This window comes from Syngnathus scovelli, chromosome 3 (assembly GCF_024217435.2).
Source record: "Syngnathus scovelli strain Florida chromosome 3, RoL_Ssco_1.2, whole genome shotgun sequence".
NCBI classification, from domain to species: Eukaryota; Metazoa; Chordata; class Actinopteri; order Syngnathiformes; family Syngnathidae; genus Syngnathus; species Syngnathus scovelli.
The window spans coordinates 21,439,027-21,461,573 of record NC_090849.1 but is presented as its reverse complement, the minus strand read 5'-3'; the positions used below and the strand labels follow the sequence as shown (position 1 = coordinate 21,461,573).

The following is a 22,547-nucleotide window of genomic DNA, read 5'->3' as shown; positions in this document are numbered from 1 at the left end:
AGCGATTGCCACTTTCTATATGTCAACGTTGCCATTTTATTGAGAACACATTTTAGCACAAGTTGTCCAAACAAGAGCGGAAAAGTAGCACGGCAGAATACAACAAAAGAGCACGAAAGCGCCATCGCATCGCACGGAATTAAAACGAGGGAAACAACACAAGCCGCAAGGTCGAAAACGCAGGGCAATAAATAGAAGGCAAGCAAAAGCGCCACCATCGAGTGGTAAGGACGAGAAGTCGCTTGTGGTTTTGTGCTTGACTGCTCTGTACAAAATCATCTCTTTATATAATATTCATCTGAGTTAGATCATCTGGAGACAAAAATAGCTTTATATTTATACATCATAAGCACAGAGAAAATAGATACAGATTAGCCAAAAAAGGGTGTGGGACTGAGACTACACTTGTCAGGCCAAAAAAGCAGAATGAGAATTAATAACGCTTGTGGGTTTGAATAGCAACACTAGAATTTAAATTAACCCGGGGAAGTTTTGTGTTTGAGTAGGTTGCACATTTGGAGAGGTGCTGGCGAACATGCACTGATTTCACCTCAGCTACATCACTCAGCCTTTTTGTTTTTGAATATGATTAAATATTTATGAGGTTCTTGCTATGATGAAAATTCTCCCTAAAAAATTGAAGAATCGAGACATGAAAGTACACATTGGCTAAACTCCAGCGGCAATAAAAGGATAAAGTGATCCCTTTAAAAATGGTGCAATGTGCCCTTAAATGACAATGTCAAAACATAAATACTCAGAAATCATTCAAAGCTGAGGACCAAAAAAAAAAAAATGCAAACAAATGCAGCCCCCTTTTCTCTAAACTAACTGAATACTTACTTTACTTAAAGACAACAAAAACACAAGTGATACATTTTGGATTAAATTGAGTGATTATGTTTTTTTTGGCAGTTTTTTTTTCTTTTGGCACATGACTCGTCCACTATGTTTAAAATATTCATAATTCTGAATGGGAAGACAATGGCCTAAGCTGACCCCCTAACCCTCACATTATTTTAAAAAATAAAATATAAAACATTCAAATATAACATCATGGGTAACATACAGCATAATAAACAAATTACTCAAGAAAAAAAAAATAAAAATACACATCACCTGTATACTGATGTCGTATGACGTTCCACTTAATAGCCACAGGGTGCATGCGTCCTTAATAAAACCAAAACAAGTCATTAAACTACAAACCACTGGCGTCAATCATTTTCATGGTACAAATGACACATTGTATACAAATGGGTAATAATAATAATTAGTATTCATTGTTACAATAAGGATTCCAAACTTTACAGAGTGTTTCCAGTGCAGTGACACAAGTGAAGCCTCAAATTGTGTGTGTGTGTGTGTCTTGATTATCGTCGTCCTCTTCACTCCTGACAAAACAAATGAAGATTTTCTCAGCCACACAGCTGGCAAACAATCAATTATATTCTTGGAAAAACATCAGAATTGTTAAGCTAAACATGCTAAAGCACTTTACCTCCGCCAAGGCCAAATGTCATCAAGTTGTTGAACAATTAGTTTGAGTTTTGGCTTGCCGCTTGAGAGACTATGACAGCGCCATTTTGATTCTGGGCTCCAGCAGTCAGAAACGATTAAGGCGATTTGGCGGAGGTGTGCGCCGTTCTTTTAGTGCTACGCTGGAAAAGCGGCGAGTACCCGACTACTGCAGCGGTGCGGCTGGTGCTCCGGAGCAGTGGAAGTGTATGTTCTGCCACTTGGCCTCCCTGCGGTGCCACACTCGGGTCTCCTCAGACTGACTGGATTGCGGCCGGCCCTGCCCGTCCACAAACTGCGTGAGGCGAATGTACGCGATGCAGGCGGCATCTTCGCCGATCAGGTGCACGTGAGGGTTCAGGATGGTGGTATGGATCGGCTTGTCGTTTTTTGACAGCACTGGATGGATGGACAGCATATTTATTACTATCACTTCTTAGCATAACTAGTCAAGAATGACTGTTGACAAGAAGTTGACTCAGAGTCTTACGGTTGTCAAAGTAGAACCTGTGGAAGTCCATCCCTTCCACCAGATTGCCCAGCGCCTCCGGTTCAAAGGAAGTCAAGCCCGGGTCGCAGATTTTACTGGTAAGGGAAAGACAAAAAAAACAATCACAAATTCCAAAACCTGGAAGTGTCAAACGTCACGAGCAGGCTGACTCACGCGTAAGCATCGAAATCTCCATTGTTGATGGCCTCGATGAGCTGCTCAGTGATCTTGATGATTTCCTGTTTGCGGGCTGCAAAGTCAAGGGAACAATCGTTTGAGCAAAAAAAACAAAGTGCCGAAAACAAATTTCGATGTTTGCTTGTTGTAGAGTCGAGATGATTGCATTAAATAGGACAACAATGTCTTGCAAACTCAAGAAACGTGAGCAAACTTTATGCCGATTTTAAACGAGCTATTAACTGATGATCTAGAACTTTAGCATTGCTGTTAGTTTTCAAACTGTAAGTTCCATCCCACGGTGAGCAAACGTTTCCGAGTCGTCAACCCAAAAACAGGCCACTTGCTCACCGCCACGACAAGAACGCACACAGTTATTTCCTCGTGCCAACATCTCAAAGCGCTCAGAACGAAGCGATGTGTCAACCGCAGCAGAAGAATTCAAGGCAGCTCATCCCACAATGCCTTGCAGGCCAAGTGCAACCATGCCTGCACGCCAGAACTTCAGTACGTACTTACACTGGGAGGAAGAGGAGGAGGTGGAGGAGGAAGGGGAGGGGCTGGAAGGGGGGTGAGGGGGAGGCGGGGAGGTGGCTTGCGCCGACCTGGCAGCCGTGACTGGAACCGGAGCGGCGTCGGGTTTGGGAGCGGGCGCCCTACGAACGCTGCTCACCAGGTCTGTTAGCCGGGACACTGGGCAAAATGCCATGAGGAGGGACGTATACATTTGGATGAGAAAAAGTCTAAACACCCCTGTTCCCCTTGTGACCGAGAGCCTGTACAAGTCAATTGGAAAAAACCAGTCATGCCTCGGATGTTCTCGTCAGAATGTCAAGAAAAGTTGACGGGGATCCATTTGAACCCAATTTGGATTTACTCAGACTCATTTGATTGAGTTGTACAGGTCACGTTAAAAGTGAGAAAAGTTGGAGGCCACATTTGAGCAGGGGCGTGCGCTGGCCCACTTACTCTGCATGGGGGCAACAACGGGGGGTTGTGTGGAAGAGGGGAAGGGCCGGGGTCGGGGGGGCGGCGATGCGGGTGGGCCTTCTCCGTCCGAGCCCCTGCGCACGGAGCCCAGCAGCTCGGCGAACTTGGCGGCGGCTGAGTTGGAGGAAGGACGCAAATCAATGCAAACGTGCTCAAAGGCGGGCCAATTTCACACAGATGGAGCCGCTACGTTACCAGCAAACTCCGCGAGGGCAATTAGAAAACGAATACGTTTGATTTCATTTGAAATACCATGATGATGGAGCTACGTTTACCAAGACCAGCCTCGAGCCCGAAAGAGAGATGTTGAGAGGCAAAACTAAAACAGACTTACTTGTATTTTCTGCCCTCTGACTAACCAGAGCGGCGTACGTGTTGGGTTACAAAGCAGCTGTCCAGCCCCGACTGCCTTGACCAGATCCAACCGAGACCTCCGCCACTACTCTTGCCGCTATCCGCCCCCTCGGGCCCACTTGCGCGAGGTCCGATACCTGGCGCACCGTCGTCCGATTTGTGCAAGTCTATCCCAGACGGGCGGCGAAATCTCCGTGCCTTTGATGCCACTGCGTCGCCGTTTTCCTGCTCCCGGGCTAAATTAAGAACACCCACCCGAGCCTTAACCCCCGGCCCCCAACCCCTTCCACCCCCCAAGGTGCTCTGCAGAGCAAACCAAGTCGGTAGTGAGGGTAGGGGGTTCTTCAACGTTTTGGGTACAGGGGGAGAACATTTTCCAAGGGTCTAGTATGAAAATCTTGAAAATGTCTCCACTTTAAAAAAATAAAGATGTTGCTAGCATTTTTTTATTACCATTGATCTTATTGGAACAGTTTTTTACTAGTCTCTGATTTCAAAACTAGTTATTCATCAGTTTGTTGTGTAGTCTATACTGTATATAATAAAATTTAGTTCAAATTTCTCAAGACTCGTCGTGGTGCCGATGAGGAGACGCGACACTGCATGATGGCTTTGGCCAAGGTTGCTAAGGAATCGGCGACAGAGCGGCAAAGCCTTTCAAATGAAGTAGGATAAAGGAAGAGGCGGAAGCGTACATTCTGTTCTGTTCACTTGGCACCCAAATGATACATCTGTGACCTGGTTTCGACGCATTGTAGCCAGCTCGAATGCGGCGGAGGTGTGTGCTGGCTCGCAAGGACACGTGCGTGCGCCGCAATTGCTCGTTTCCACCAAGCGCTTCGATTCGCCGTGGTGCACTTGGGAAGAGGAATTTGGGCTAATTGGTCAGATGGGGAGGGCTCCGGAAATGAGCGAGCCGTGACGCCCAATCAACACACTGAACTCTGTCGAGTTCAATCGAAGGGTGCCAAAAGTGCGGCCCAAATCGGTTTTCTTGAAATGGGCATCTCTCTCTCTCTCTCTCAATAAATAAATATACATAAAATACATAAAAATCAGGCCATTAAATGATTTCTTGCATTTTTAACCAAATTTTGTGGTCATTGTTTCCAAAAACAAGCTTCGGAACACACACACGTTGTGTAGTGCAGTACCTCCGAGCTCCACAAGGGGTCAGCTGGACTCCATTTTTGGCGCATCCACCTGTCGAGCCTGTTCAGCAAGCAGTCCCTCCGACATGCTTAAGCCAATAAATCAAGAAGGCAACCTTGTGCCAGGGTTCACGCAAATTCAAATTCACGTATGTCGTCTATTTGCATTGCCACTCGGTTTGGGGAACAGGGTTGGGAGGGGGAGGGGGGGGGGGCAATGAATCACGTGAGGGCTCTGTGCTTATGTGTGTTCCCGTGTGAGGTCTTACCTTTCACATCTTCATCTTCCACGGTGGTGTTGCTGCTGTCCGATGATTCCTGGATGCAGACAGGCCACATAGGAGGACACACACCATTATTAGGATGGAGCTATTCACACGCGGCACATGGCAAGCGAGCACAGCAGGACAAATCGAAACGCCAAACAAACCAACTTCATCAAACACGCAAATGAGCAAAGATGAATACAGGATGGAAAGAAAGAAACAGAGAAAACAAATAGGGTTCATGCGGGGTGGGGTGTACCTTTGTCCCGTCCACCGGGTTATGGATGACGGTGGTCTGGGGCTCCTGAGGAGGTGGGGGGGAGAAGAAGATGAAAGATGTGAGAAGAATGAAAAGTGTAGAATCAAAAAAAGGAAACCAGGAAGTAGAGAGAAAATAACGTTAGGGGAGGAGAAGAAGAATCTGTCAGTGATTAGCGGAAATCTGTGTACACACACACACACACACACACACACACACACACACACACACAACACATTCTTGAATTAAGCAATATCAGGAAAAACTGCTAAATGAATACAACAAATATGAAATTTCAGATTTTAGCCTTCCACAGCAGTTTGTCATACCGGACCATCACCACAACACGATACATACTTGTACAGGTAAGCACACGCTGGTACCACAAGAGGCGGGGAAAAAAATCTGAGTAGATCGCCATGTTTAGTCTGCAGGCATCTGCAATGGCTGCCGACATCATCAAGAGTGTGTTCCATAAAAGTGTTGCAAATTATCGGTAGTCAAATTTCTATTCATTTTACATTTCAATAAAATCGGCTTTTGCAGTTCAAGTTTCAGACGATGAAAGTGTGACAATTTGAGTTGTCGTGTTGGGGAGCCCTAAAAAACAACAAGACGACATCTCGAACAAGCCGTGCTTGTCCGCACCTGCCCACGTGTGTGTTTGCGCATTTGTGACTGTGTGTGGTAAACAACTCCACCTGCTGAGTGTGGGCCACGCAAACAAATAATATAACACACAAACGGCGAGACAAAGGGCGAAAGCACAACACACACTACACGCTGTGTGCGGGCGAGAGAGGCGCGCATGTATACACACACACACAACGGCGTCGGGGGGTCCGAGAGGAGGTGCGGCAGGGGATGTTGCTTAAATACCAGAGCAGGTGAAGGGATGTTTCCCTTGGGGCTGGTGACTATGCTGTTTTTGCTGTTTGTCTGAGGCTGTGCAGGGAGAGCAGAGGGAGGAGATACAACACCAAGAGTTAGCAAGGAAAGTGTGTGTGTGTGGATGTGTGTGTGCGCGTGTCGTGCCCACGCGCAAGTGCGTGTAAAATTGTCACATGCACTGTGAACCTCGCTAGAATCCAAATTTTGCATCTCATAATTCAAAATATAACCCGAAAAATTAAATATAACACCTGTCAAATATAAGTAACGTAAAAGTGTATGTTGGAAAGTATTTTTTGATGATGTTAAGGTTAGCATCCGTGTGCTGTTGCCATCGTTGCACCTTTTTTTTTTTTTTTTTTTTTTTAATTGTGCCCACTTTACACGCACACAATGAAGCATCCTAATAATAATATTCATCCGTCAAGCACTGCTTTGAAAGCGGTCACTTGATCACAATGACATCTGCATATGAACGCTTTAAAAACACGATGACGTCTTTGTTCAAATAAATGACAGAAAGTGTGTGCGTGCAATTGTGTGTGCAAGTGTGTGTAAGGAAAGGAAACAAGGGAAGAGTGGAAGGTCTATGAGGTAACATAATTCACACGTACACTCATGCCATACAAAAACACACATTTCAGTCTATTAAATGAAAGCGTTGTAACCTATGAGAGCAAATTTGAAAGCGTTTCGGCAGTGTGTGAAAGAGTTCATCCAGATTTACGTACATGATGATGGTCATGAACTTCACAGACTCACATAACGGTTATGGAGGTGTCACATTTGAAAAATGTCATGACCCTCGACGTTTTGATTTCCAAGGTGGGAGCAGAAAGCAAAGCACCGATAGATGAATGGAAAAGAAATGGGATGAATCAAAGCAGCGTGTTGCCAGGCGGCATTAAATCACCTCCTTTCGCTCAAGTCATGTGATAATGTTTGAGAAAGTCCCTAAATTTATGAATTTTAGGGGTCCGCAGTATGAGCCCTGAGTAACGCCGCCTTAAAAAGGAAACCGAAGAAAAAGTCTGATGGAAACATGGCCGACAATAAACAGGAAGTTAGCCATTTGGGATTTAGGCGGCCATTTTTGTCAAATCGGTATTTTGAAATAATGTGTAGTGTGGTTTTGTTTTCCTTTGTCTTATGCTGCAAGGGAGGACAGAGTAACACATTCCAGCTTTTCAGAATACATCGTTTATCTTTTTCTATGACTTGTGAAGGAGACGCAAAAGCAAAGCACCCCCCCCCCAATTTTTAAAAATAAAGAAATAAAACTGAGCATAAACAGCATGCTCACCATATACTGCACAGTCGAGCTGGACTTGCGTTTCTGCCCTCGGACCAAACGATGGATGGATGGATGATGATGGATTTATTGACCGATGCATGGATGGTAGAGAGAAAAAAAAAGTAGGGGAGGGAAGGAAAGTAACCCATAAAATGGCAGCGAGAACAAAAAGAGCACTTCTTAACTCAAAAGAAGGAGGCAGAATGAAGCTTCGCCCGCCTCCAACAACAAAAACATACAAAATGGAACCTAGTGGTTAAGTTAGGAAGGGAAAAGCAATTTGGAGAAGTTCAAAGAAACATTCACGGTGGAACTTTGGGGGAATGACGGAAGAAAAGAAAAAGATGGGAGCATGAAAAGGAGCCTGTTGCCAGGCGACCATTGCATCTATTTTTGGCGTCTGAGTTTCCAGGGTCCAGACCGACAACTATTCCTGGAAGCCCGGGCGCGTTTGACACACAAGCACACACACACACACAAGTGAGGGGGTGGAGGTCTTAGTGGTAGAATTTGGGGGTTCAAGAGCAGATGGGGTGAGATGAAGACCGACACGTTGACAGATGGCGATGGAGATCCAAGATAATGGAGGTGCTGACTTCAGCGCACACACAATCCCATGAACGCATGTGATGTCATCCCAGAAATTCGCAAAAATAAAATCACCTTTTTTTTTTTTTATTTTAGCTAGAACCCCTCCCTGGTGTTTTGCTGGAAAACACATTTTCCATGAATCCATTTTTTGTCAGAGGTGCAACTATTTTGAATAGTTTAAATTCAAAGTCATGAATTACACAACTAAAATTAATTGTTACTGTTTTTTTTTTATTTGTCTAATCAAGCTATGTTGACTGGAAATCAAAACATAACAGCTCGACTTTTTTTTTTAAATTGGACAGCAAGCGCTTAAAAAGTGATATTTTAAGGAAAATTAGATTTTTTTTGTTTCAATAAAGCCCCAAATTCACTGATTCATATTTTTGGAGGGAGAAAAAAACCCTCACCAACTGGACTTGCATTTTTTGGTACATTCTGTTCAACACCCTAATTAGGAAAGTAGTACAACAGTAGTGTCAACAACTTGCACGTTTGGCTTAGGGTTGTATGAATTAAATAGTAGCATCGGATGATGATTAAAGGAGAAAACGACACAGGGGGGAAGAAATAGGAAGCAGCAAAAGGAGAGAAAGAAGAAGCAGGCGGAGAGCTCGTACCTTCACGTCGGCCTTCTTGTTCAGCAAAGTCTTGGCTGCTGGAAGGACAAACGCAAGACAGAGACAGTGAGTATTTTTTTCTGTGAAGCTCATTTCCTGTGACCATTTTACTTCCGTTTTTTCTTTTCAATTTTTCACAGGTCTGAGTGAATTTTCAAGTCCAATCACGCACAATCATGTCAGCGGCAGCCGGCCGGGTTGCATAAAAGCCCGATTTTTTTTTTTTTCTTCCTCTCTCTGCCTCTTCCATATAATAATTTACAAGCAAGAAGCTATTCAAATGTTTCATTTAAAAAAAAAAAAAAAAAAAAAAAAAGGCTTTAATTCTGCATGGAGTTCCTTTTGAAAAGTAGAAAGACAGATTTAACCATCCCATTCAGATAAATTAAGAAAACAAACAAATGTTATATTTGAAATAAATTGATTAGAATAAACAAATACACCAATCAGGCTCTCAGACAAAAATGTATTCTTGAATTATTACAAAATCAGAGATCAGCCAATCTAATTTTGGAATGTGGAATTGTATGCTTCTAACTACAAAAGTATTAGAAGCGCTTTTTTTTAATTTTTGGACACAAATGCGATTTCTTAGTGAGAAGGTTGACTCGATTTGATTTGTGGCTGTTTATTGATATTCTTTTGTACGAATAGTTAATTAGACCTTCTAGCATTTCATCGTACCGGCACCGATAGATGAACAAAGAGACATCATTTGTAGTCAATAAAACGGAATTTTTGGACCAATTCATGCAAAATTGAATCCCGTGGCACAGTGGGTTGGGGGAAAAAAAAAACTGCCTTAACCTGAGAGGGAAAAAAAGAATAGTCAGAGTTACGTCTCAGATTCGAAAGATGCTCCAAGACACAAGCTGTAAAGAAAAAAAAAAAAAAAAAAAGGCAGCATGGATGGGGGCTTGGGGCAGGCCAGGCTTTTCTCCTTACCTTTGCACAAAATACACATGAAGCAAGAAGAAAGACAGGAGGAGAGGAGATTAAAACCAAAAACCTAAAAAATGATCAGTTCAGGACCATTAGAGGCGAGGATGGGCATGGAATTGCTGTCCACGTGTGTATAAAAAAACACGGGAACTTTTTCTAGGCCACACATCTGGGTAGATGCTGATTCTATTTGTGAGTGTGAATATGCAAGACGGCGGCTCCTGGTGAGCCTGATAGGGGGAGGCAGCCCGCTATAAATCTTTGATTGGAGCTCAAAGAAGCGAGGTGGGGGGGCTTCCAACGGGGCTTCACGGAATCAAGGACAGAGTCACTGCTGGACTGTCATAGGCTGCATTTGCTTACATTGGAGGTCTCTTTTTGACTCCGAAAGAGGGGCGGGCGGGCCAGCTCGAGTACGTCGCCGTTCCGACATCGTGACGCCAAGCGCCAAACAAAAAAAGTGAACTTAGTGAAACAACAAAGAAATGAAAATAAACGGAGTCGCACTTTGATTTAAAAAAACAATTGTAGAATGTGGAGTCCATATGAAGTGCTCGGGTAAAAATACTTTGATTATCTTTGAGGCGCTGGTTTTTCCCGCACCCTCTGGCCTCCATAACTACAAATCGACCGGGATAATCAAAATGTCCGAAAGCCGTCACGGTAAGGAAAGCCGTACTCATTGGGCCAACCGTATGCTGCGTGTCCTTGGGGCATTATTTATTTGTCATCTAAATAAGAACCAGCCCAGCCTCGCATCTTCAACATGCACCAACCCTAACCCTCATCATCATCCTCGTCGTGCCCCCACCATGCAGCATTCACAGCTCTCGGGAAGTTCCATCCTTAAAAACCCAGCGTCCTTTTTTGTGAGCCGGAGGAAAGCAAGAAAGAGAGAAGGAAGAATCATGATGGAGAGGAGAGGAGAGAGGAGGAAACGATGCTGGCGATAGAATATAAAAGGGTGGAGGTAAAAAAAATAGAGGACAGGAGGAGGGGGCGCTCTGCATGGGTGCAAGCCATGCCGTGAGGCAAGTGATGATGATGAAGGTGATGAAGAGTTTGAGCACACATGAAATCAAGTGATGATGCTAGCCCGGCCTTCCATCCAAAGCAGTTCACATTTGAAATGTCGCATTTCCGTCATCTGAAATTTTCAGACCAGAGTGGCTGATTTTTATTTATTTTTTTAGTCAAAATCAAGTCGATCAAATCGGATTAACAAAAAATTTACATGAATTATTTATTGTCATGAAAACTGCTTTTAACACGTGTATTTTGATGAGTGAGTTCTTTAAAATCCCCCAAACACCAGTTTAAGCAATAAAAGCAAAATTGGAAAATACGATCATTATAAGATGACGTGTGAAAAAGTCTCAAGACCGCAGAAATGGAAAAGGAAGTTGGCCATTTGGGTTTGGAGCGGGCGAATTCCACAATTCGCCCGCTCCAAACCCAAATGTCACATGACCAAATCCAGAAAAGAGGTGAGCCGTGATTGGTCTTTTACCTGATCTTTGAGCATCCGTGATGTCATTTCCGTTTTAATTGCACTGGGGAAAAAAATAACTAAATAATAATTCGTTTGATAATTTGCTTTGGGGTTATAAAAATTGGCCGTGAGATGGAAGGCCTGCTCAAGATGCAAACGTGGAGGTCGACATGGTCAGCCATCATGCTCTGAGCTCCCATGCTGAGAAAGAGAGGGAGGGGAGAGAATCCAAAATGGAGGGAGGGGGCGGGGTCAAGGAGGCGGCATGCCCACAGGTCGTGCCGCCGTGCGCTACCTTGTTCCACCAACCCCGCGGCGGTACCCGCTGTGGTACCGGCGCTGACAGAGACCGGAAGCGCAGAGGCCGGAGCGGTGGTCTGCCGGCTGCCCACTGTCCACACCCGACCACGCACGCACGCACACAGGTGGGAAAGAGAGCAAGGGCGGAAATGAGCGCCGCGGAACGCAAAGGAGACTTAAACGTCCAATCGGAAAGCGGGCGGCAATGTTTGAGTGGCACACAAGACAAGAACAGTCGTCAGGTCCAAACTGTCAGAAAGAGCGAGACAGAACTGATGGCTTTCTTCCAAGTGGCTGCTCAACTTAACAGGAAAAAAAAAAAGGTCTGAGTTGAGCCACTGAGAACTGGAATGGGTTATTAACTCCATCATTAATGTTGAACCCTGAGAAAACTAAAATGAGAAAAAATACAAACAGCATGAAAGAAAATAAACCTAAAAAGTATTTTCAAATGAAGTAAAAAAAAAAGAAAAAAAAAAGAAAAATGCAACTTCTTTTGAAAATAGCAGTGGCATTCGTGTGGAAAAAAAAACTTGCCTTTTATTCTTAGAAAAAAATAATCTATTTATCTAAGTTGTAAGTGCAATGGAAATATAAAAAAATTTGTTGTTTGGCGATGACTCCAGGAGTTCTTTTTTTTTTTTTTTTTAACCCCCACACGCACCATCGCAACGCCCTAGCCGTGCCACCCTTCCGCCTGTCGTCATGGTAACAGAGCCATATTCGCCATTGGGGGTGAACTGTCCGACAATATCAAGACACGTTGCAACTGAAAATCGCATCGCAAAAAAAGACGTCAATTGTAAATACATTTTTCCATTGTCTCTCGCTTTCTGAGTTTGAGTCACCTGATTATTATGACGTCAAGACACTTCCTGAGGAAGGCAAAGAGAAATGTGGTCAAGAGCGAAATAGAAGACAGGTAGAGAGTTAGAAAGAGCACACAAACAACCCGGACAACCACTGGGTCTTTTTTTTTTTTGGGCCGTTATAAAGCAAGACAGTTGACCCATAATACCCACTTGGAGAGAAAGAAAAAAAAAAGCAAAACTCCATGTTGTCTTTTATCATAGATACGGTATCTCACAATTTTTGTTGTATTTGCCACGAGCTGCTAAATTGAACTTCCATTGAGCGGTATGAAATTATGTAACAGCACCAACAAAAAATGGCTAAATGGGCTTGAGTTTTGATCCACTTCGTTTGTCATTTATATGTATTTAAAACTCTTTTATTTTGTAAAATTGCAGTTCTCTATAAAATGTCTGTTTTGTTCATATTTTGGGGTGTCTGGAACAGATTGAGCGGTTTTACATTATTTCCTATGGGGAATCTTGCTGTGGTCTTAATTTACGGTTTGGTCACAAAAACCAAAATTCCACTGTACTTTAAACTGTAGCAAAATGGCATTTTTTCAGTGTTGTGCCTTTTAATTTACATATTGTGAGATACTGTATATCCACACAAATATGAGACAGAAGTCATAGCCATTCAAGCAAGCTGCAAAAAATGACCGTTACGAGGAGGCAAAATTCCCCGTCAACGTGATATTCATTCACAATTTAACACGGATAAAACGTTTAAATAGACACACTTCCCCCACCTGTGTGGGAAAGAGTCACCGGAAACGGTTTGGCAAAAGCATACACATAGCACACGTGCGTCAATGGATGCTTGCCGAGGAGCATGCCGACATTTTGCCACTGTCGCGTCCCGACCGACAATATTGAAGCAAACGGCGGGATTGTCCTCCAAAACGGTGACATGATCCTCTCAAAGCCAAAGTGTAATCTGCTCTCATGGTATTAAGTAGCGCTCATGCACGGCTCCTGTGAGGAGGAGACTTACCGGAGAAATTCCGAGAGACCAGCATGGTGGTGAGGATGGCTCCCTGGGTGGTAAAGAAAAACAAAACAAGGCTCAAGAAGAGTCACGTTTCTACTTGATGATTATAAGCTGACATACACATAGTGCAAAAAAATACATCAAAAGTAAAACCTTGAGTTTCCTCCTGGCATTGAACTTCTTCAGGCACTCCACTGTCTCCTGTCTGTGCATCATGGAAGCCACCGTGGAGCGTTGCTATGACAACAAGAGGACAATTAGCACCGAGCGTGGATCTACACTGCAGCAGGGATGGAGATGGCGACGGGGCCCGCCCGGGCCTGTGTACGACACTTACGCAGACCCACGGGTGCTTGAGGGCTTCCTGGGCGGTGATCCTCCTGGCCGGGTTGATGGTCAGCATCTGGTTGATCAGGTTTTTGGCCTCCGGGGTTACCGTGTCCCATTCTGGAGAAGGGAACTAAAAGGCCACAGAGGGCATGATGGTATAGAATGTGATGATGATGATGATGATAAACAATCTGAATCATTTACATCAACTAGGTGGTTTGTTTTTTATTTAGCAACAGAGGAAGTGAGCTCATGTTATGTGATGCGTCTGGGCTCAGGTTAGAAGGCTATGTAATGCTGCTCAAGTAGTCGGCACGCAGTTTAAAAAAAAGTCCCGAGGGGAGGCTTCCACCCCCTAAAATATGAATGAGAGAGAGCTGAGTTACGTAACGGCGGCCAAAAAAAGAAACGGCGGCACAGCTGGGAAGTGAGAAAGGAGAGGAAGCCGGACCGGAGGAAGTGAGTGGAAATATGAGAAGACTAAACGCAGGAAAGGAAATCAAAGAGGAACTTGGGTGAAGAAAAAAGAAAGCTAGAGTGAAGAATGAAATTTCATCTTTTAAATGACATACTTTCTATAACCTACCTACCCATTTCCTTTCTACCTAGTACTAACTTTCCTACCTCTGGAAATGAGAAAATGAATAGTGAAGGACTCAAAAAGAAGAGGAAGCGTTTGATGAGTAAAGACTGAGATCTCACATCGTAGGCTCCGGCCTTGATCTGCTGGTACAGCTTGTGCTGGTCCTCGTCCCAGAAAGGAGGGTAACCCACCAGCAGGATGTACAGGATCACCCCTGACACACACACACACTTTATTGTGAGTGAAACAATGTTGTATGTTGTGCAAAGTGTGTTCAGGTTAAGTGGAGCTCACCACAGGCCCAGATGTCCACAGGTTTACCATATGCCTCCTTCCTCAAGACCTCAGGGGACAGGTACCCTGGTGTACCAGCAAAACCTACAGACAGGAAATGGTGTCCCACAAAAATGCAATGTTGATATTTGCCCATCAGATGGTTTCTCCATTCAAATCACACGGCAATATTTTGTTGTGTAACATCTTGCTTGTCTTTTGTCTACCTACCAAACCAGGCCTGCTGGTCCCCCTGCACCTCAATGGCCAGGCCAAAGTCAGCCAGCTTCACCGCCGCGTTCTTGCATTTGCTGGCCAGGAGCAAGTTCTCTGGCTGGAGGGTTTGCACACAGCAGACACCAAACACAAAGATGGATGCTATTTAAAGACATGACACATTTCACTTCGTTCTCCCCCTCCTCCACCACCATCACCACCACCTACCCAGCCCGTCCCTACGCCTTCAGTCCAACGCAGTTGCTGTATAGGCTCAATCTCGCTGGCCCAGATAGCACGTCTCATTATTCTCTGTCAGAAGAGACTCTAATAATGGGCTTCTATCCCCACTTGGCCTCTCCAGTGTCTCTCTCCTGACATCGCTGCCTTTTTTTTTTTTTCTTCCTCAACAAGAATAGGACCGTCTCAAATGAGGGACTCTCAAAAGTCACTTTTTGTTCTGTTTGACTAATTTACCACAAATCGTCACTGGGGTCTTGTTTATTTACTACAAAAGGGGACGGGGTAAAAACTGGGTGGTAGTCTAGGAATACAAAAAAAAAAAACTGTTTACCTCCCTCTGTATGTGCTGCAATTTTGGGTGTCAGTCAACTTTCATATTTGAATGCTAAAATGTAATATTTGGTAATTCATTAAAATAAAATGAAAGTAAAATTAGCCAATCAAAATAAAAAAAGGGTGAAATACTTTATTTATTATGAGTATATACTACATTTGAAGTAATTATTGCTTTTTCGCATTAAATATTTGGCTACGTAAAACTGGCATTTTATTAATTTAAATTACAAATGGAGTCTGATTGCTTTCTCATTTAAAAATCTTTTATACATGCACATTAAGCCATAGGTTTTTCATAATACAACTGTCTCATTAGATTAGATTTTAATTCATTAAAATTACACAATGAGTGAACCATTTTGTTATTAAAGTACACAATTACGGATATTTATTTTATGAAACATTAAATTAAATTATAATGACATTGAATGAAATGAATACATTTGCATGGTATAATGTTATATTAATATAGTTAACTACTCTACATCCAAATTACAAGATTTATTTTTTCAAACAATTGATGAATTAATTACAAAAACGCTGCCTCGCCATTGCTCACCTTCAGGTCTCGGTGAACAACCCCCATTTGATGGCAGTGAAGCACGGCCTCCAGGATCTGCTGGATGCAGTGGCTGGATGCAAAAAAAAAAAAATAGCAAAAATGTTGGTGTGAGCTTTGTTATTAACATTATGTATACTGACTTCAACAAAAACATTGATTACGTTACATCTTGTTCAAAAATATGTTGTCTCCACGGTCTGTACATTTCATCTATATTTGTCTGTCTATCGATCTCAGATAATGTTTTTTGCGACTAACTGATATTATAAAAGGTGAGGGCCATAAATTCCAATTTCTTGTGTCCTTTCTAAAGGTCTACCGACAAATTGAAAGCACCGAGCGCAAAAATACCAACAAGAAAATTTAGCCCCCGAAGCCAGTATTAGCTAGCACCAGAAAATTTGGGAGGTGTGTCTACTGTACAGAATCAGACCCCCCAAAAAATGTCGCAAAAAAGAAAAGACAGAAGAATACCGCAATTTTAGTTTGAAACAGGAGCATCCAATAGAATTTAAAAATACAACCCACAAAACCAGTGCCATTTTGGTATGAAATGGGTATTTTTATTTTTTTTTTATCAGCTGCATTCTCTGGACAAATATGTATTTAAAAACCTCAAAAGGCCGTGCCTGAGTAGACATGACACTTTTGTTTTTCGAGACACTTATTTTTGCCCAGCAACAGCCTCTAAAATTGGTGCGTCTATCACAATTCTATTTAAAACAATTTAGAACATTAGAAGTTGGTCTCACTTAGCAAAGTAGGAAAAAAAAAGTCTTTCTTTTCCTGGTGGGGTGTTTAGCTGCTCAAGTGGGCAACACACACTGCAATTCACAGAGGCATCCACTCGATTAAAGCGGAGGAAGCTATTTAAGGGCGCTAGCTAAATGGAACGCTTATGTATCGAATGAAAGTGATTCACAGAGGATGCGGAGAACTGGTGCCAGGCTATTTTTCCTACACGGAAAGAAACGCGCACGCACGTGTGTGTCTGTGTGTGTGTGTGTGTGTGTGTGTGGACAAGGTGCAATGAGCGAGTGTAATGTGCAGAATATGTGACTAATAGCAGGCGCTCAGAGACACGCAGCCTGCAGGATTCACACCCACAGTGTGTCTAGTGAGTGGGAGTACTGAGAGAGAGCTGTGTGTATGCGTGTGTGTGTGTGTGTGTGTGTGTGTGTGTGTGTGTGTGTGTGTGTGTTTGTGTTTGTGTTTGTGTTTGTGTTTGTGTCAAAATGCACCAAAATCCATTTCTTAATGAGTACCAGCCTAGAAATTGTCCTATCTCGATCGTTCTGTTATTCCCAAGACATATCGTAAACAATATACACGATTTGTAGTATTCTTAGCCAAAACAGTCATTTGAAGCACTTTGCCATAACTTAAAATGTTTTTTTTTTAAATTGGTGACAACTTCACTTAGATCGGCAATTGACAAATTGGATTGGCAGGGCCCATGGGTCGCCACAAAAATAGTCTCAAGAACCCATGCTTGGAAAGACACGGGAAATTTGACATATTGGTTGGAAGCAGTCAAATTGGTTTAACGTAGCAACATGAAATTTGGTGTCTATCATGTCAATATTTCAAAAAGAGAGAAAGAGGTCAAATGTTACCGCATGCTTTGAATGGGGGGAAATAGCGCCATCTGTTGGGCAGAGCTGACCTACATTCTTATAATACAGCCAAAATGACTTGAAAATAGTCAAACCAAATATAATCAACCATTTGCCCCCTAGTGGGGTTTAAAAAAAAAAAAAAAAAGACTCCTAGCGCAGACTTAAGTGTGTCAAACGTTGTGATTTTGACAAGGTGTGTTGCAGAACAGTTCCTGATCTGACTGTGTGTGCGCGCGCGCAGTGTGTGATACAGACTAATTACCAGCGCTAATTAAAGTCCCACTTCCCGCTGGTCTCCAAGGGAGAAGGTGGGCGGCGGGAAGGGAACTGGCCTTGATGACTGACATTAAGAAGATGGGAGGTGGTGGTGGTGGGGGTCAGAAGCTCAGCTGCTACACTAAATGATGATATTTGATTGAAAAGCTTAAAAAAAGCACAAATGTACTTTATCAATAGCAAGCTGTTTGCAAAATGTTTGGATCTTACATTTCCAAATGTTCATGTATCGGAATGTTTGCGTTGTGTTTTGGATCGATGGCATTTTCGTGCATTTTTGGATGTTTGAAATTCTGATTGTCTTTTCACTTTCCAGCATTTTGTATGTTTGCGATTATTGGGGTTTCTCAAATGTTTTTGTTTTCATGTGCGTGTTTTCGAAACAGCGCTTTTTGAAACGTTTGAGTTTTCAAACTGTTTACATTTGTGAATATTAAATTAAGTTGCAAAGTTGAAGCTCGTGCTCCGATAAGAAACCTGCATATCCGGTCACGCCGATGCCAAGCTGCTCATCTCCCTTCCATGCGGGTCAACCCTCCATAAAACAAAGACGTTTAACGGAAAGAGTGGTCTGTCTTCATTAAAGCTAATGGAGCAGATTAATGACACTAAGTGAGCTTTAATAAGTCGACTGGGCACCAATCAACTGTGCGCGTTCACTCTTGCCCTCGCTTACTCGCTGCCACGATCAAACCTATCAGAACGGACTCTGCAGATTCCAATATTTGCTGTCATAACTCCGAGCAAGCCATTCATTAAACGGCAATGATCTGTTCCGACTTTTTTTTTTGCCTCTTTCGCTTTCATTGGCTTTGAATGGCAAAGTGTCACAGTCCCGCGCTCGTACCTCCGCCGACTGTCTGTCAAGTGGGTCGAGTCTGCCAGTGAGTCAGCGCCTAATGGTGGGAGGGAGATATATAAAGCAGCGTAGAAGAGGAGACAAACCTCAACTTACAATAATGTGATCATGTTTTTTCCCACCGATGAAAAGGTGCTGTGGCAATATGGACAATAAAAGGCAAACTGTGACGTAAACCTGACTTCCTAAAAACTCGGGTTAGGGAACGGCCACCTATTTGCGATTCTCAAACTAACCAACTGGAGATTTTTGACGGGTGTTCGTGGCTCTCCTTTGCCACATTCGAGGACACTGCAATAGGTACAGTAAGTCAGCTGTTCAAGGATCACTTGGTAAAACACGCCAAAGCGGCGTCACTTTGCCTCTTAAAGAAACGGAGACAAAATGGGATTAGCGCACGCAGGTGCACTTAATCCGGTTTGCTGTCTAAAGTGTGTGTGTGTGTGTTGGGGGGGGGGGGCTTGTATCGAGTGTCCTACCTGGCGTCGGCCTCACTGTAGTATTCTCGGGCGACGATGTCTTCAAACAATTCACCTCCGGTCACCCTGCAGGGCGACACACACGCGCGCGCGTTTTAATACACACAATTGCATATTGAGAGACACATGAACAGTGTGTCTGATTTCTTGCTTCATCCCCTTCCCCGGCCCACACGGTTACCATGGAAACTAGACGGGGATCACATCACATAGAGACGGATGCGGACGGCGTGGGAGTGGGTACAAGCATTGGGAGGTGGTGGGGGGGGGGGGGGGTGCACGGGAAAGAGTTATGTAATTGTTTAGGAAGGAAAAGGAGAGGGAGTGAGGAAGGAGGAGAGGAAAACGAGGAGTGGAGGAGATGACACAAAAAGGAGAGGAGGCTGAGGAAAAAATGAGAAGAAACAAGTAGAGATGAAATGAGAAGAAGAAACAAGCAGGAAAGTAAACATGAAGAAATCATAACCTTGACCTTTAACCTTCACGCCCATGAAAGGAAAGACGCAACTCACAAGTCAAAGAGCAGATAGTGGAAGCCCTCCTCTGATATGCTGTCATGAAGACGGACTGCAACGCACAAATACACAATTTGTTTAGCACCGGCAACGATAATCATCTCAAAATGTGTGTGCGCACGAGCGTGCGTGTCCTCACCGATGTTGGGATGTTTGAGCAGGCGGCAGATGCGAGCCTCTCGTTCCAACTTCTGGTGATCTGATGGATGAACAACAGTCACAATTAACCAGAAAAAAAAAAACGACACCTTGGAAATGAAGGCGAGCAGAAGTCATGACATGTTTTAAACTTCATGATTACCATTTGCCACCATGACTGTCAATCAAGTGCAAGTCCCGCCCCCTCTTACACCTTGATTTTTAATTTGTGTATTTGAAAATAAAATGTATATTTAAAACTGAATATGAAATCTAATAACTAAAATAGAAAAAATAAAAAATAAAGAAAATATAGAATATATCTAAATAAATATTCATTCATAAAATAACAAATTTACAAATGAATAAACAAACAAAATATTGGCAAAAAGTAATGGAAATCACATGGGGCCTCAAGAAGCCAATCATGGGGGATTAGCCGTTAGCCTTCTGCTAATAGCGGCTGGATAATCTGGGAGGGATTTAATCGCGTTAAAAGACGCTCACTGCACCGGCACGGGGTGGGAGGGGGCGATAGGGCTAATGATATCACAGTCCTGATTGTACGCTTTCAACCAATCTCCCGTCCTTGCTAAGTAACGGGGACGCCAGGTCAGGACCATTTGACTCTGAAGCGAACAAAATCCTTTTAGTTAATATTCCTAAATTGGTGTGCACGGAGATTCAGAGGAGCTGGCTTCGTTGACGCCATTCGCCGGTTACCGGGTTACTGGTATTGGATAACATTAGTCGCCAACGCTAGCAAAGGCTCTGTATTGGCAGCTGGAAAAAGGCACTTGATTAAAACCCGTATTGACTCATCAGACGGGATAACTCGCATGGGGCATCACAACACAACACCGTCGTAGCCACAGAATAAAAATGATTGATACTTTGTTTTGATAAACCAATCAATAGTCAAAAATATCTAGACAGTACAGAAATGTACACATAATTTAAAATAATGCTAAAACAATTTAATATACCTAATAATTAAAAATAATGAAAATACTAATTTGATTAGAAAATAAATGTATGGAAGCTATAAAAGAAAAAAAAACATAATTTTTAAATTAAGCGCAAATGAGTCAAATGAGTCAAAAATCTTTCCAAATTTTCAGATGAATAATTCCAATGTGGACATCTAGGGAGCAACAGTGCAACACTGGGCCATTTATTTCCAAGATGGCGACACCCGTCAGACTGGTCTTTCCCTCTCGCAAAAAAACAAATAAAGTAAAAACTTAGAAAGTGAGCAGTGCTTTTGCACGTTCTCTTTACTTTCACCTTGACCACTATTACTGAACTTTTGACCACTATTACTGAACTTTTGACCACTATTACTGAACTTTTGATCTCATTCCAGTTTGTTTCTTTGGTGCTGCACATGGGTAGAAGCGAATGTTGATTAGCATCTTTCGTTACACATTGATAGAATAGACTTATGTCCATCAACATCATGGGTCAAAACAACTAAAAAATGTCTTGCACAACACTCGACAGGATGTTATTACCTCTGGCCGATAACTTTTTGGTGTTGATGATTTTGGCCGCATACTCCTGTCCCGTGCATAGCTTCACGCATCGACGCACCACTGAAAAGGCGCCCCTGGAATAAAAATAAAATAAACACATTACGCTGCATATCTATTAGTAAAAAAACAACTCATTTCTATTTTCAGCAATTCCTATGAGGGAAAAACAAGTGTGATCTTTTTATAAACGGGATCATCTTTCTATAAATGGGATCAGTTTTCACAAGAAATGTAAGTCACATATTTGGAGAAGATAAAGTTTTATATTGTCCAGAAAAGTCCCATATTTTCAACATAAAAAGTAGAATATATATTTTTTCTATAAATTTTTTGAGAAATGGCAAATATTTTTGGTGAAAAATAGAATATTGTCCTTTTTCATTTTAAATCAAAATAGTATTAGGGGTCAAATATTTTCAACCAAAAGGTGGGTGTAGTTTCAAGGAGTATTTCTTTGTATACAAAAATGGGTTGTATATTTCCAACAAACTATTTTCAATACGTTACTAGCAGTAGCAATGAGGAAAAATTGTCTTGTGAGTCAAAAATATTTTCAAAAAAGTTGCTTGTTCGCCAAATAAATTACGACTTACAAATTATTCGTATTATTTCATGCATTCGTCTGATATCGTTCACATTATCAAAACATGTCATTCACTAAACGCATCCGCGCGCGCGCGCACATACAAAAACAGCCGCGCGCACGTCGCCACACGCACGCCCACGCATAAACTGGCAGCATGGCCCTGGAGCTCAGCGACCGACGTCCCCCGCAGTCCACAAGTCCCAGCGGCGGCGTGGGCTGAAGGGACGACAGTCGCAGCGCTCCAAATGTTGTGTGCGCTTGTCACTCACTTGCCAAGCTCCTCATAGAGTTGATACTCGTCCGTGAATCTTGTACAGGTTGTCGTAGCCATATTTCCCGCTTCTCCTTCTTCTTCTGTCTTCTTGTTTGCCTCCCCGCCCCCGGTAAAATGTTTCTGTCGGCCGGTGAGGGTAAAAAAAAACAACACACACACACAGAGATACACACCAGGTCCGCCCAGTAGATACTAAAAAAAGTCGTCCGGCACTGGAGGAAGAGGCGAGGCCGAGTGAGGGCGAGGTTTAATCGGGAAACACCGAGCGGAGCACGGAAGGGCTCTTCCTATCTCTCACTTTCTCTCTCTCTCTTTTGGTCTGACAGCTTGCTCGACCAACCCCCTTTAGTCAAGGTGATTGTGAAACAAAACGTACTTCCGGTTCTGGCTTACAAAGATGTCAAAACAAGAGTATTTTCCATGTTTTCAGGTGTCCTTTTTATTTTTTATTTAAACTTTTTTAAAATCCTAATTTCAACAAAAAATTCTTGTTATAGTAATAATAATAATAATGTTTCATTTCTGGATAGATCATTTCTCATT

The 22,547-nt window shown here is 42.9% G+C and overlaps 1 protein-coding gene across 29 annotated transcripts; it reads right to left on the bottom strand.

Moving 5' to 3' along the window:
- Positions 1 to 12: 12 nt before the first annotated feature.
- camk2b1 (calcium/calmodulin-dependent protein kinase (CaM kinase) II beta 1) lies at positions 13 to 22,336 on the bottom strand. Of its 29 annotated transcripts, none has more exons than XM_049763214.2 (22): positions 22,000 to 22,336; positions 21,124 to 21,218; positions 19,611 to 19,670; positions 19,469 to 19,523; positions 18,957 to 19,022; positions 15,721 to 15,793; positions 14,598 to 14,700; positions 14,388 to 14,471; positions 14,213 to 14,307; positions 13,518 to 13,640; positions 13,334 to 13,417; positions 13,184 to 13,226; positions 11,331 to 11,426; positions 8,602 to 8,639; positions 7,400 to 7,432; positions 6,085 to 6,150; positions 5,206 to 5,250; positions 4,950 to 4,998; positions 2,183 to 2,258; positions 2,009 to 2,103; positions 1,681 to 1,917; positions 13 to 1,394 (listed from the first exon to the last, which is right to left on the bottom strand). In XM_049763214.2, exons 1-21 carry the CDS (start codon positions 22,059 to 22,061, stop codon positions 1,685 to 1,687), a joined length of 1,674 nt encoding a protein of 557 aa, XP_049619171.1. In that variant the 5' UTR covers positions 22,062 to 22,336; the 3' UTR covers positions 13 to 1,394; positions 1,681 to 1,684. The 29 variants fall into 29 exon arrangements, with proteins under 29 accessions (XP_049619171.1, XP_049619172.1, XP_049619175.1 ...); XM_049763215.2 differs by having other exon boundaries at positions 8,602 to 8,636; XM_049763218.2 differs by lacking the exon at positions 5,206 to 5,250.
- Positions 22,337 to 22,547: the final 211 nt, after the last annotated feature.